We start from the raw sequence: 12,964 nt of genomic DNA on the forward strand, positions 1-12,964 counted from the left end.
TCCAGGTGGATGAGCTCAAAACTCACATTCTGGCTGTTTGGAGTTTATGGGAGGGTGACATTAAGTTTTATGGAGCAAAACATACAGTATAAAAAAACAGCAGACATTTTGAAATCCGTCCCCATTATGTTTTGGTTGTATTCTGACATATTAATAGTGTATTTAAAAACACCAAACTGCACCAGAAATCATTAAATTCCTTTGTTTGATTGTTCAACACCATCTTGACTCTTTGCACTTTCACTTTGCACTTTGTTAGCACTGAATTCACAGAATTGTCTAAAGGGGTACTTGGCTGATTTTATGTGTCACAGTCAGCTTACTAGTCACTGGGGGGGAGGGCACTCAACAGCCTGTGAACACAGCTGTTTAATAACTTGTGTTACTGATGGAGCTCTGTACAGTCTAGTTTTGGGCTTGGAGACTGCAGTTTTTAAGCCATGCTGGTAGGCAGTGCTGGTGTGTCGGCCAGTCACACACAACTATTGGATGAATTGCCATGAAAGTTTCTACGTATATTCATTGCCCATGATGATAAATCTTTGTCCCATACTCTTGTGTACAAGTCAGGATGTCTTGGAGTCTGCTGCACAGATTTTGACTATTCTTTTTCAGATTTGTGTCCTGCAGTTTTCAACTTTATAGGAGCTGGACTCTAAATCACCAGAGTGCCTCACTTAACTCATTAATGCCACAAAGTTCTAGTAACAGCTCTAACAGTGAGTTATATTTCTGTGTCCAACCAGGGAAGAAGGAGGAGTGTGTGTATGAAGTGTGTTTGCCTCCGGAGGATTCAGCGTTGGAGGGAGGAGAGGAGAAGTCTGAGGAAGGAGAGGATGGGATAAAGGAAAGAGGAGTCAGTGCAATGGTCAAAATCTTCCACTTCGTCATGAAACAGAGCTACATCTGTGCTCTCATAGCCATGATGGTGAGTAATGCAGCCCGCAGATGGTGTAGCGTTGGAGCTGCAGAAGCTGGCTGCGTTTGAGTTGTGTATTTGAAATAAAAACATTCAAAATCACTTTTGTTTGTGAATTTAAAATTGACCATAAACAAACTGTTGCAAAAATGACTCTCATTCAGCAAAGTTGGCTGTGTTAATGTGAATGTAATTGACGAAACCAAATCCGCAAAACAAACAGACAAAACCTCTCCACACCCCTCTTAAAACCGTGGCATTGACGATGTGACTCTTGTTTTCCAGCCTCAGGTTTATATTTACAGTTTAATTTGACATGAACGCAGCATTATGACCAGCAAGTAACAAGTTTATGTGGATGTGTGACAGGATAGTACTGAATAAGGGCATCTGCTCTAAAAACATTCCTGAATTAATCATAGGTAAATACATGTTATTAAGTTACTGAGTTTAACTTTGATATGTGCAACACCTGTGAGTTAACTGTGAGTTTCCTGGGCCAGTTAAAACAGAAACGCTCCGTCAGAATTGAATAATTCTCAATAATTTATTGGTTATAGGTCCTGGTCAGGATAGGACAGCTTCTAGGTCTCGACCCAGACCGCAGTCCACCTGTTAGTGACCTTGGTGGGGATGGAGCAGGATGGCAGTTTAACAAGGAGGGCACATTTTGGTCATTTTGCTAACAAGGGGGATGGCCTCATAACTTCAGCTTGGACTAATCAAAAAATTAAATTTAGACTTTTTTTGTATCAAAAGTAAGCCATTTCATTTCATTTACTGGTTTATTGAAAAGGGGAAAGTGTACAGTTGATAAGTTGCACCAGATATAGCACAATGCTACTTTTCATCTCTTGGCCTTGGGCGTAGATTGATGCCAACACATTCTCACTCCCAGCTCGCCAAACACAGTGGCTTGGTTGGTGGCCCTACCCTTCAAAATATGATGCTCTACAGTAGATACCCCTCTAGCATCAGTTTTGAATCCTCAAGGACGACATGTCAATATCCACTTGTTACATGCACAGTGTCTTTTCAAAAGAAATGTCTGTGTTCACAATTACAAAAATGTTTCATCACATTAAGGCAACAATACAATTTTGTGAGGTTTAAGAAAAAAAGATTGTTTGGGTTACAATAAGTATGTGTGTCGGGTAACTTATATAAGTGTTAATGAGTATGTCGAATATGACATATGTCATGTAACGGTATCTTTGTGAACTCAATGTTTCTCTCCTGGTTTAAAGTTCTGTGTTTGTTTGATGAAGGGAATGTTGTGTAAATGAAGGGAGTGAAAACAGCCCACAGATCTTAGTGTTTGTCCTTCATTAGTTGTTCATCCGCAGCAGAGTTTCAGCACTTGTTTTAAATTTTCTGTGATTTGTTTTCTTCAGGCGTGGAGCATCACATACGTCAGCTGGCTGACGTTTGTCTTCCTCATCTGGTCTTGCATGCTGTGGATGGTGAGGGATCGACGGAGATACGCCATGCTGTCTTCGCCCTTCATGGTGGCCTACGGCAACCTGCTGATAGTTCTGCAGTACATTTACAGTTTTGAGAACCTAGACCCAGTCCCTGGTTTCTTTGTCAAGAAGAAAAACCCTTTCCACTCACTTTCATCCAAGGTTTGGAAGTTAAAGATTTTTTTTTTGATTTTGACATTGCTATGTGTTTCTGTCTACTATGATCTTTTAGATTTAGTGATGACCTTTGATGTGAGAACAAATGTGATTTAAGATGTGCAGATGTGCTCTGTGTGCAGCTAGTGGATTATACTGTCAGACTGTGTGTCTCTAATAGTCAATAATTAAATAAGAGAGGACAGTCGTACAGTGTGCTGCTGAAGGAGAAGGTCAGGTTTGTAGTGTTTTGACATGTTTTGATATAGCTCACAGACCTAACTGTGTCTAGACTGAGATTTCACACATCAGTCGGTCACCACAGACCTGCAGTGGTGTGTTTTTTATCACTCATCAGTTTGATTAAACAGTGCATATGTTGCCTTGCAATTACATTTCACACTTGGGTCAAACTGTATTTTAAAGTTTATTTAAAGTGCCAGATGAATGCAACACCAGCAGGAGAGTTTAGACGATCCAATTCAAGTTTAGAAACTGAATTCTGATTGATGTGTCTCCTCTCATTGTTTTGACCGTCTATATTGCTTTCACTAAGGTAAGGTAAATGCAAATGATTTATTGGTTCATCTTTTCTTTTCTGTTTGCCTAAACATTTTATTTATTGTGTGTAGGTCCTGTGTCTGCTGAGCTTCTGGCTGCTACTGAGACAAACGCTTACAGAGAAACGGGAAAAACAAAAGGAAGACAGTGCTGGTCTCTCAGACGTCCATGTGGAAGATCAGAAGAAGAAGGGTAAGCACTGGGCTCTTATTTTAGATAGATTATAGAAGAAATTAGGGCTGTATTCAACTTAGAATTTTGTCAGTCAAATTGGATTTGGCTGTTCAATAATAATATTTGAAGATTTGTTTCTTTCGTTCATATAGACTATCAAGCAACACTTAATTCACCTGTCAAATTTTTGAGTGGGGTTCGGTGGGACACTTAGTGTGACATCGACGTTCATGTTATATAGTAAACAAGCCATGTTAGCCCTCCGAGCTAATGTGTGCTAACTACGCAAAGGACAGATCGAAAATGTGCAACAGCATTTTTTGCAGACACTAGATATCAAACAAAAGCAAGAGGCTGTATTGTATAGAGTTGCTGTGAGTCGTAAATTCACCACTTCTCAGCAGAAGGCAGAAGATAGCATCTCTGAGCCTCACCAATCAAAGATTTTCTTCCTCCGGGCAGCTGCCTGTACAACATCTTTCCCAAACAGATGAGAGGACCTAACATAGTGAAATGATTTTATCCTGGAGAGCTGCATGAATGCGTGGAGCACCGACTTTGCAGCTACTTCTGGTGACTGAAATGTTCATGAGGGCTTTAGGTCTGATTACCATTCCTACCAATAAATCCCATGGTCAGATAAGACTTTTCAGACCCTTCAAATATGTTCCCAAAACATCTAAATTTTTCAAGTTTGCACCATCTTTGTTTACATTTTAAAAACTTTGGAAATGCCTTACTTTAATCCACTGGTGCCACCGAGGAGGGGGGCCCATGGCAACCCTGATACAACTCCTGCTAGAGGCAATATATTTTTTGGTTGTCTGTTTGTCCGTCCCATTCTCATGAATGTGATATCTCAAACACCTTAAGGGAATTTTTTAGAATTTGGCACAAACGTCCTGGTTAGAATTTGGTGGTCAAAGGTCACTGTGACCTCAAAAAAATAAAGTAAGTAAAATACAGCAAAAGTGTTGCTGAAAATTTAAAAGACAAAAATACTTTAAAAACAGTGTAACCACATTGCCATACATTGTTTGTTAAGATGAATGTAATTTGTTCTTTGAAATTTTGGGGAAAAAAACACCTACAACTTCCTACTGTACTTCACCTGCACAGTTTTTTTACTATATGTGTATATGTGTGTATATATACAAGTTAAAGGTCTGTTGACTGATAGCTCACTGAAAAGTTCATCAGTATTGGTCAGTTAGTGCTGAGCTTTCTGATTGGCTGCTGTGTTTTATAGAGGAAGAGGACTCTGAGGAGGGAGGAGAGCAGGACATCATGCACGTTCTGGGCAACATGGTCATGGCTCTGCTGGTCAAATACTGGATTTACATCTGTGGTGGCATGTTCTTCATCGTCAGCTTCGAGGGAACCATCGTCATGTACAAGATCATCTACATGATGATGTTCCTCTCCTGTGTGGCGCTTTATCAGGTACAAAAACACACAGACAACTGTGAGTGCCTTGGACACATACTATGTCACATATTCACAGTGTTTCTCTTAAATTTCCCCTTAGTTATCTTTAATGTGAAAAATCACCTACATTCAAAAATGTCTTTTTCTTTTGTTTATGTGCCCAAAAATGTCTGAGCTTGACTATACTGACTTTTATCTGAGCAAAGTTCGTCACTACAAGGGGTTTCTCCAATGAGATTCAGATGTACGCTGGGCAGGCTAGATCAGGTACATCACTAATAAAAAAGCCCGTCACTGCCTAATATGGAAATGCTGGCGAAGTTGCACAACAGACTCCTCATCTGAGGTTGGGTCTGACTGAGGCTCAAACATCTATGGCTGATTCTTGTCAATGTTTCCTCCTATGTTAGCCATTCTGATGTGCACTGCTTTTTCACTGGTCATCCAGAATCTCTCAATGGGAGAGTTTATTTTTTCCTTTCCCTTCATAGCAGCAGAGTAATTTTACCTTGAAATGTGTCTTTTTTTGTTCCACATTCCTTCAATAGATTCTGTATCTACTTATTGAAGCACACAATTGAACACACACACACACAGTTTTGTCTGAAATGGTAAATACCACTTTTTATAGCTGCTTTGATGTGTCAAACTTATACACATTTCCTAATGTATAGTTAACATTTCTAGATAATTCAGACAGACATATGTAGTATGTATAGAATATTTTGGATCTTAACTAAATAACATTAATTACATTATTTTAAAATTTGCACAAATCTTCAGGCCAAAAAAGTTTGATGACCTCTGTCATTTGGAACTATATTGGATTAATTAAACTATGATCAGTTACAAAAAGGCTGTTTGCTAGAGGAGGGATCAAATCATTGTTTTACAAATCAGTAGTCTCAAATCTTTGTATTCCGGACCCAAGTCAAGTCTCAAGTCAAGACAGAAAGTCCAACGTCAAGTCCCAGGTCATAAACTTTGAGTTTCAAGTCTTGGACAAGTCATAATGCGCTCTTCAGGATATGTAATGCCACTTTAACAACAGAATAATAATATATTAATTTTATAAAAAGCGTGACTGTTTTTTTTATAAATTACTATTTATTTGTTAAAACAGGTGTGACTGAACTTAATCATGAAAAGGCGTAGTGCTGACATTGTACTTTAATAGCATAAAGCACTATTAACCAGAACAAATTTTGTCTGTTTCTGTCCTGTTTTCTTGTAGTTACTTCATCTTATATTAGTAAAATGTCTCTATCTCTCTCTTCCCAAATTTGCAGCATTTTCTGTTGACTGTTCTTCCTTTAAAGTGATATTGAATGTTGTTGCATGTCTCATGTCTAAATAAAATTAAAAACATAATGTTAAAATTGGTTGATTCAGGAAATTAAGGGAATTCACTGACTTTTTAAATTACATTTTTTAATCTTTGGGCTTGGGGGAAGGTAGTAAGTATTTTCAAAATATTGCCAAAAAGTCCAAGTGAAGTCACAAATCATTGATATTAAATGTTAAAATTTGTGACTGGAGTCTGACTCAAGTCTAAGTCATGATTTGAGTCCACACCTCTGCTGTTTACTAAGTGGCTCTGCATGTTTACTTTCAGAATTTAGCATATGAGTAGGTAGCTGTAAAGTTTCCAAATTCAATTTCCCAAAGACAGAAGGTGCTGACAATTTTAGTGTGTCATAAAGGTTATGTACAGCTGTATTCTCTACAGTATATTCTCGACTGTTTTACAACACCCACCGCAGTAAAACAGAGCAGCCTAAATCGAGTTGTCACAATTATTTTTATCCAGGTGCACTATGAGTGGTGGCGAAGGATCCTGAAGTACTTCTGGATGTCGGTGGTGGTGTATACCATGCTGGTCCTCACCCTGGTCTACACCTTCCAGTTTGATCGCTCATTGTCCTTCTGGTGCAACATGTTGGGAATGAAAAAAGATGATTGCAAAGAGCGGTAAGAGTTTAAATTACTGGTAGTTGCTCCAACACACACAGTCTCAAGCCTTCCCTGTGTTCTCAGATGTAAATGTTAAAGGTGTACTATGCAGGATTCTCTGTGACTGTTTGAAAAAACACTCACTAGCAAAAGTGAAACAGATTCACTCTTTGCTGTATTTGTGGGGGATTTTTTAATAGACAACAATATTTAAAAAAAGGTTAATTCACTTGTTTGATGCCCCTTCATCCTCATCAATAATTGTCATACTTTAAAAAAATTAACCACAAAAAATCAGTATTTCAGTCCTAGCTTACAGTGAAGTGCCATTACATTCACAGACGCTCACTGACAACCTGACAATGGTGTTTCAGGGCCTAGAATATGTGTGTAAAAACAACTTCGCGGTTTTCTCCATGATACACCTCTAGGCAAGCATTCTATCATATAGAGAAATGGAAAAAGCACCTGTCAATTCAGAATGATTCTGATTCACCAACATGCAGACGGTGGTAAGAAAAAATTGGTGCACATGTGTCATGAATCAAATGGTAATTTTGCTTGCACACGTACTTTATGCGCACAGTAAGAACATTTCTATGCTTATATTAGTGAATTAGGTTCATTATGTTTTCCGGTTGCCCATTTCATTCCTGTAAACACAATATCTTAGGAGCGCCTGGAGGCAATTTCTTCAAATTTGGCACGAACATCCACTTGGACTCCAAGATGAATGGATTAGAAGTTGGTGGTAAAAGGTCAAAGGGCAAGGTTACTGTGACCTCACAAAACTCAAGAATTCATAGGTAATTATGACAAATTTTCACAGAAATGTCTAACTGAAAAAAATAATGACGTGATGACAGAAGGTCAAAGGTCAACTTCCCTGTGACATCATAATGTTCTGCAAAAACACTTTTCTGACCATTACTAAAGGTCATAACTCAGGAACAGAGAGAGAGAGACATGTGGTCAGATACTGAATTGGTGACACTAATCTTGAAACTGCTGATTGTACAGATCTTCTGTGCTGCTGGGTTGAGGATGTGTGTGAAACATACATGTTTTGCCCAAAAAATACATTTAAAACTTTTAATTAATTTCATTCAAAGACTTCACCGCATATATTATATGGGTCTGCAACTTGACTGGTGGAGGCATACAACAGTGAGGCAGTAAATCTAGTTTTTACCTGGTCCTGTTTAATTTTTCAAATTGCTTTTAATCACTTAACATCAGGTATGGTGCATATAATCTTGTTACATGTTTGCATTGACCTTAGTTTGTTTGCTTAAGGGAATATGTGATAGTATAGTACAGTAATGTAAATCACAAACCTCAATGCAGCAATAACAGCAGGATAACATTTATACCTCAAAAACAAGATGTAAGTTCAAGTCTCATGTTTTTCCTCTTTCCTCTAACTTTTCCATCCGTACAGCTTGGCGGATCTGGGTCTGGAGAAGTTTGATGTCCCCAAGCTGTTCACCAGGATTTTCATTCCTACCTCCTTCCTGCTGGTGTGTATTCTTCACCTGCACTACTTCCATGACCGCTTCCTCCAGCTCACCGATCTCCAGGCTGTAGTGGCCAAAGAGGAAAGCACTATCTACAGGTGAGACATGCAGTCTGTTTTTTTTTTTCCTTTGGTCCAAACCATTATTGAGAATCTAACTTTTTTGTTCTTTTGTATCTGGTTTGTTAAAGTTCATATGGCTGAATTACAAACAAATTGCGTTTCCTGCACAGAAGTAAGAGGACCACACAGAAAGGTTGTTCATAGATAACCTGATCTAATATCAGTCGCTTTATTGATTTGCTTAGCAAGATTTCAGTAATTATTAGGATTAATAAAAACATTGTCAGATAAAAATACTTTACGATTCAGCAAATGTATGCAAAATCACATATAAAGTAACAAACTGTTGTGCAATACATCAGACCAAACTCTCTGTGTAAAGTTCAGTAACCACTTCTGTTAGTTTTTAACCACAACCAGCTTGTGTTTAATAATTTAGGCCTCAAACATTTGTTCAGTTCATTAGAATTATTATTAGTTTTATTGTGCGACACACAAAATAGAGGAGACTTTGATGAGCCTGTAAATACCTTAAAAACAGCAGTAAAAGTTGTCAAATCAGACAATTTATAAAACATTAAATCTCTCTTATTTATATAAAATCTCTCATCATTTCCAGCACAACAAAATGTGCAACACATAAAATCAGAAACCACTGCATCCCTCAGGAAAGCAGCTGCTTCCCTCTGTGACACAAATATAATAATACACAGACAGAGTGAGAGACACAGACTGAATCACCAGGATTTCAATGAAAATTGTTAAACATTAATACTGAATCACTGCTAAATAATGTCCATTATTCAAAAATAGTAACCGCCAATGTATGCGTGTTAAAGGGATAGATTTTTGGAAGTGGGGTCATATGGGGTACTCATCCACTGATGGTGTATAACAAACAGCAGATGTTGGAGAAGCAGGCTGAAGCCCGATATGGAAGCTAAGCAATCAGCCGCTGTGGATAAGGTTCAGTAACAAAATGCGTTTTAGCCATCTAAAAAAAGTTCCACCTAAAAAAAAATATATAAATTTAAGAGTACACTATGTTGGTAGGACTTTCACTACCTTACTTCAATGTCAGACCGTGATTTCCAATGGGAAAATGAAGCCGTCATATCACTTTCTTCAAAGCCAGACCCCATTAAGAAAAACAGTGATTTAATATTGCTTAACACAGGAGCCGCTGGTCTACCGCTGCCTTGATCAGTTAGTTAGTTTGTGTTATTGTGTGACTTTGGCATTTAAAAGGATGATTTTGGATTCAACAAAGTCACACAATAACACAAACTAACTAACTGATCAAGGCAACGGTAGTCCAGCAGCTCTCGTGTTCAGCTAGCTAAAATTATGATTTTTCTCAATGAATTCTGGTGGCTTTTTATCAGCGCATGTTAACGATTTCCCCATTTAAACAGGCTGTCTGATGGAAAGGTAAAGCAGTGGAATTACTGTCAATGTAGCATACGCTTGAACTGATAATAATGATGATAAAATATGTTTTGTTGCTGACCCTCATCCAAGGCAGTACATTGCTTAGCTTTAGTGTCAGACTACAGCTTGCTTCTCCAAATTGGGGGCATGCCGACTGACATCTACTGTAGGTAATACACTGACTATGGTATGGAAATACCCCATACAACCCCACTTCAAAAAATCCGAACTATTCCTTTAAACCGAACAGATCTTAGTTGAGCGTGAGGCGAAAACATTCATCCCTTTTCATCTCAAACTATTTTGGATAATCGCACTTAACACACCCAGTTAAACACCCATTTTAACCACTGTTTTCATTAAGCATCTGTCTTTGTGTGTGCTTTCATGCGCTTCATGTTATAATATTCACAGTTTTGCAGTCTGTGGTGTGGTGTGTTTAACTTTACGGTCATGTTCTTTTTGGATGGAAACAATGGATTTTCCATTGTTTCGCCGCCGCTCACCCAGCACCTCTTTGCTCTGCTCTCTCTGTGACCTGCTGTCATTCTCTCCTCTGCCACCCTTTTCACACAGCCACACTAAAGTCAATGAACGTGTCTATCTGATCATGAATAGGTGGGTATCTGCTCGCTTTCTGTGGCATCCGTCATCATCCCAGTTCACCTCTGAGTCTCAACTTCCTGTATCAATACATCCTTTTCCTCCACACCGACTTGTCCCTTTCCCCCAATTTTTGCCGATGATGACAGATTGATTCTCCTCTGAAACATCCTACTCTTAAGTTTAGGTATTTTACTGACATGAATGGTGTTTGTTTTCAGGTTTTGTATGTTATTATTTTGCCTGTAGCCTTTTCTTTTTGAGTTCTGTGTTATCTGTCTGGATTTTAAACCAGCTAAATCCAGCCCAGGCCTTTTTCCCAATAAAACCCTCCACCGCTCTCAAATTGTTTCACAAACTGTTAAAAACAAGCATGTTTGAGTATGAAAGAATTGTTCTACCCTTCCAGTATCTTGCCTCTCGCCCACTTTTCTGCACTTAACCCCAAAAATTACCCCCTTCCTGAAAAAGCTCGCCTACCCCAAACCACAGGAGCCTTTTGGCCAGTTTTCATGCATTTGAATAAAAGTCATGGATATTTTTAAGCGATTTCAAGTGTCAGTTTCCAGCCTGCCTTTTTTGGTTTCTCGCCTCACTGTTCATCTTGACTTCTGTGTAACTTTATTGTTCTGAGACAGCATCAAGCAAAAAATTCCCACTCAGCAGAGCAAGTAAGTGTGACCACTGGAAATGTTTGCCTTGATATGCAGCCGGTTCATGCAAGCCAAACCTGACCTTTGACCTCGCTCCATTGCCTGAGAAGAATTTAAAGGGTTATTGCCTCCCCTCAGCTGCTACCATTTCTGCTGCAAGAAGAAAAATCCTCCTGACACACACACATAAAAACCCAAACAACACAGATTGTTTTAAAGAATGCAGAAGGAATGTGCACTGCTTATCGATTACAATGCCTGGTGCAATGCTGCTCTGCTCCTCTTTTAGCAGACACAGAGCTGATGATTCCCATCCAAACATTTGCATCGGAACCTTTTGACAGTCACCTGGACCATGTGTATGAGAGTTTGTTGTATTTATATACTCATGAGGACAGAATGCCTTCAAAAAAGATGGGAGGAGTGTGAGGAAATTAGATATCATAAATTATATCTATACATTAAATAGATATATACAAATTTTCCCTGCCCTGATTTCTTTAAATTGGAGTTTAGTTTTAAGATCAGATTCAGTTTGCCTTCTGTAAGGTTAAAGTTAAGGTTACTCTAGTAGAACAACATATATTTGAATGATAAAGGAGTAGGTCAGTTTTTTATATGAAAAATAAAGATCTTTGGGGTTAATATGATGACCATGAGTCTGTCTGGGGATTTCTGTTGCATCTGTCTCTCTGCTGTCTCTAAGAAAGGCTTAAAAAGCATAAAATGCAACTTCTTTTTTAAAATGTTGGCAGGGTCAGACGTTCAATGACATTTGAAGCTAAAGTTAACAAGGAAGTAATCTTGAAAGCAATTCTAATCTTATTTCATTCATTACTGGGGGATCATGTGATATGATTGAAGGCTCCAGAATAGCTACTAAATGGACGTTGATTAGTCTTGAAAATTACCCCTAAATAAAGACAAAAAATGCCCCTCTAAATAACACCAACCAGGTAAAAAAAATCCAAGTCATTCGAGGTCCTCATAAGTATAGAGATACAGATGTGTGTGTTTGAGTCTGCACGCATGTGTCTGTTTGTAATAACTTCTTCACACGTCTTCAGACTGGTGCACCAGGATGGCAGCCTGGCAGACCTCACCATGCTCAGCGCCAGCTCGGTGGACGCAACGCTGCAGAGAGAGGAACAGGAGCCGCAGGAGGAGCAGGAAGAGCAGGGGGAGTCGGGGACGGAGAAGGAGAAGGAGCAGGAGCAGGAGCAGACCCTGGTGGTGGTGATGTCTGACACTGAGATGACTGAGGAGAAGCCCAGGAGCCTGTCTGACCAGCGGCAGTCCAGTACAGACGAGAGCCACCACTGCAGCGCAGGGACCGAGCCAGAACCGAGCACCGAGCAGAGCTCAGGTATTGAGCAGCTGCGACACAGCAGCTCTATAAAGTGAATACAATGAGAATCATATTAGGACTACAACTAACTACTGTCAGACAATCTATTAAAATCTGTGTCCATGTTACAGATATATAATTATAAAAAGTTGAGATGTTGTAGACAAGACATTAGTTTGATACTAACGGTAATGACAAACAGAGTGGCATTTAGAGCTACAATATTCAGCTTGCTGGTCCGACCTTTCTCCCCTTCAGCTGATGTACTATAGAGTCATGCCGAACACTGTCACTCAGTCACTCAGTCACTGTTTGATGAAAGTAGATGGTGGATGCAGCCAGTCTGCAATAAAAAAACACTATACTTGTGCATTTTATTTTTTATGGGAATGAGCTTCACTTTAAGCGTCGCTGTCTCAGTGGTGACTGAGCATTCTGGGGTAAAAACCCCCAAAAACAAAAAAAACAAACAGTGTCGTCCAGTGTGGTGCTATGTTGATTAGTGCACCTTTAGAGTAGCAGAATAGCAATAACTGTTTTGATAAAATAATATTGTCCAGTTATGACATACTGATTAGAACAGTACAAAAGTACAAATGTGTTAGTATTAAAATATACTTAAAGTACCAAAATTAAAACTACGCTTTATGGAGAATGGCCCATTTCAGAATAATATACATTTTATAATTGGATTAT

The 12,964-nt window shown here is 38.9% G+C and overlaps 1 protein-coding gene across 2 annotated transcripts in view; it reads left to right on the forward strand.

Moving 5' to 3' along the window:
• Positions 1–12,964, forward strand: part of piezo2b (piezo-type mechanosensitive ion channel component 2b) — a 113,836-nt gene that overhangs the window by 50,835 nt on the left and 50,037 nt on the right. For both annotated transcript variants that reach the window (XM_078173042.1, XM_078173041.1), the window contains 7 exons: positions 747–928; positions 2,314–2,544; positions 3,171–3,291; positions 4,523–4,716; positions 6,512–6,672; positions 8,096–8,269; positions 11,988–12,286. In XM_078173042.1, coding sequence (XP_078029168.1) covers positions 747–928; positions 2,314–2,544; positions 3,171–3,291; positions 4,523–4,716; positions 6,512–6,672; positions 8,096–8,269; positions 11,988–12,286 — 1,362 coding nt within the window. The remainder of the gene's footprint in view (positions 1–746; positions 929–2,313; positions 2,545–3,170; positions 3,292–4,522; positions 4,717–6,511; positions 6,673–8,095; positions 8,270–11,987; positions 12,287–12,964) is intronic.

This window comes from Epinephelus lanceolatus, chromosome 12 (assembly GCF_041903045.1).
Source record: "Epinephelus lanceolatus isolate andai-2023 chromosome 12, ASM4190304v1, whole genome shotgun sequence".
NCBI lineage: Eukaryota > Metazoa > Chordata > Actinopteri > Perciformes > Serranidae > Epinephelus > Epinephelus lanceolatus.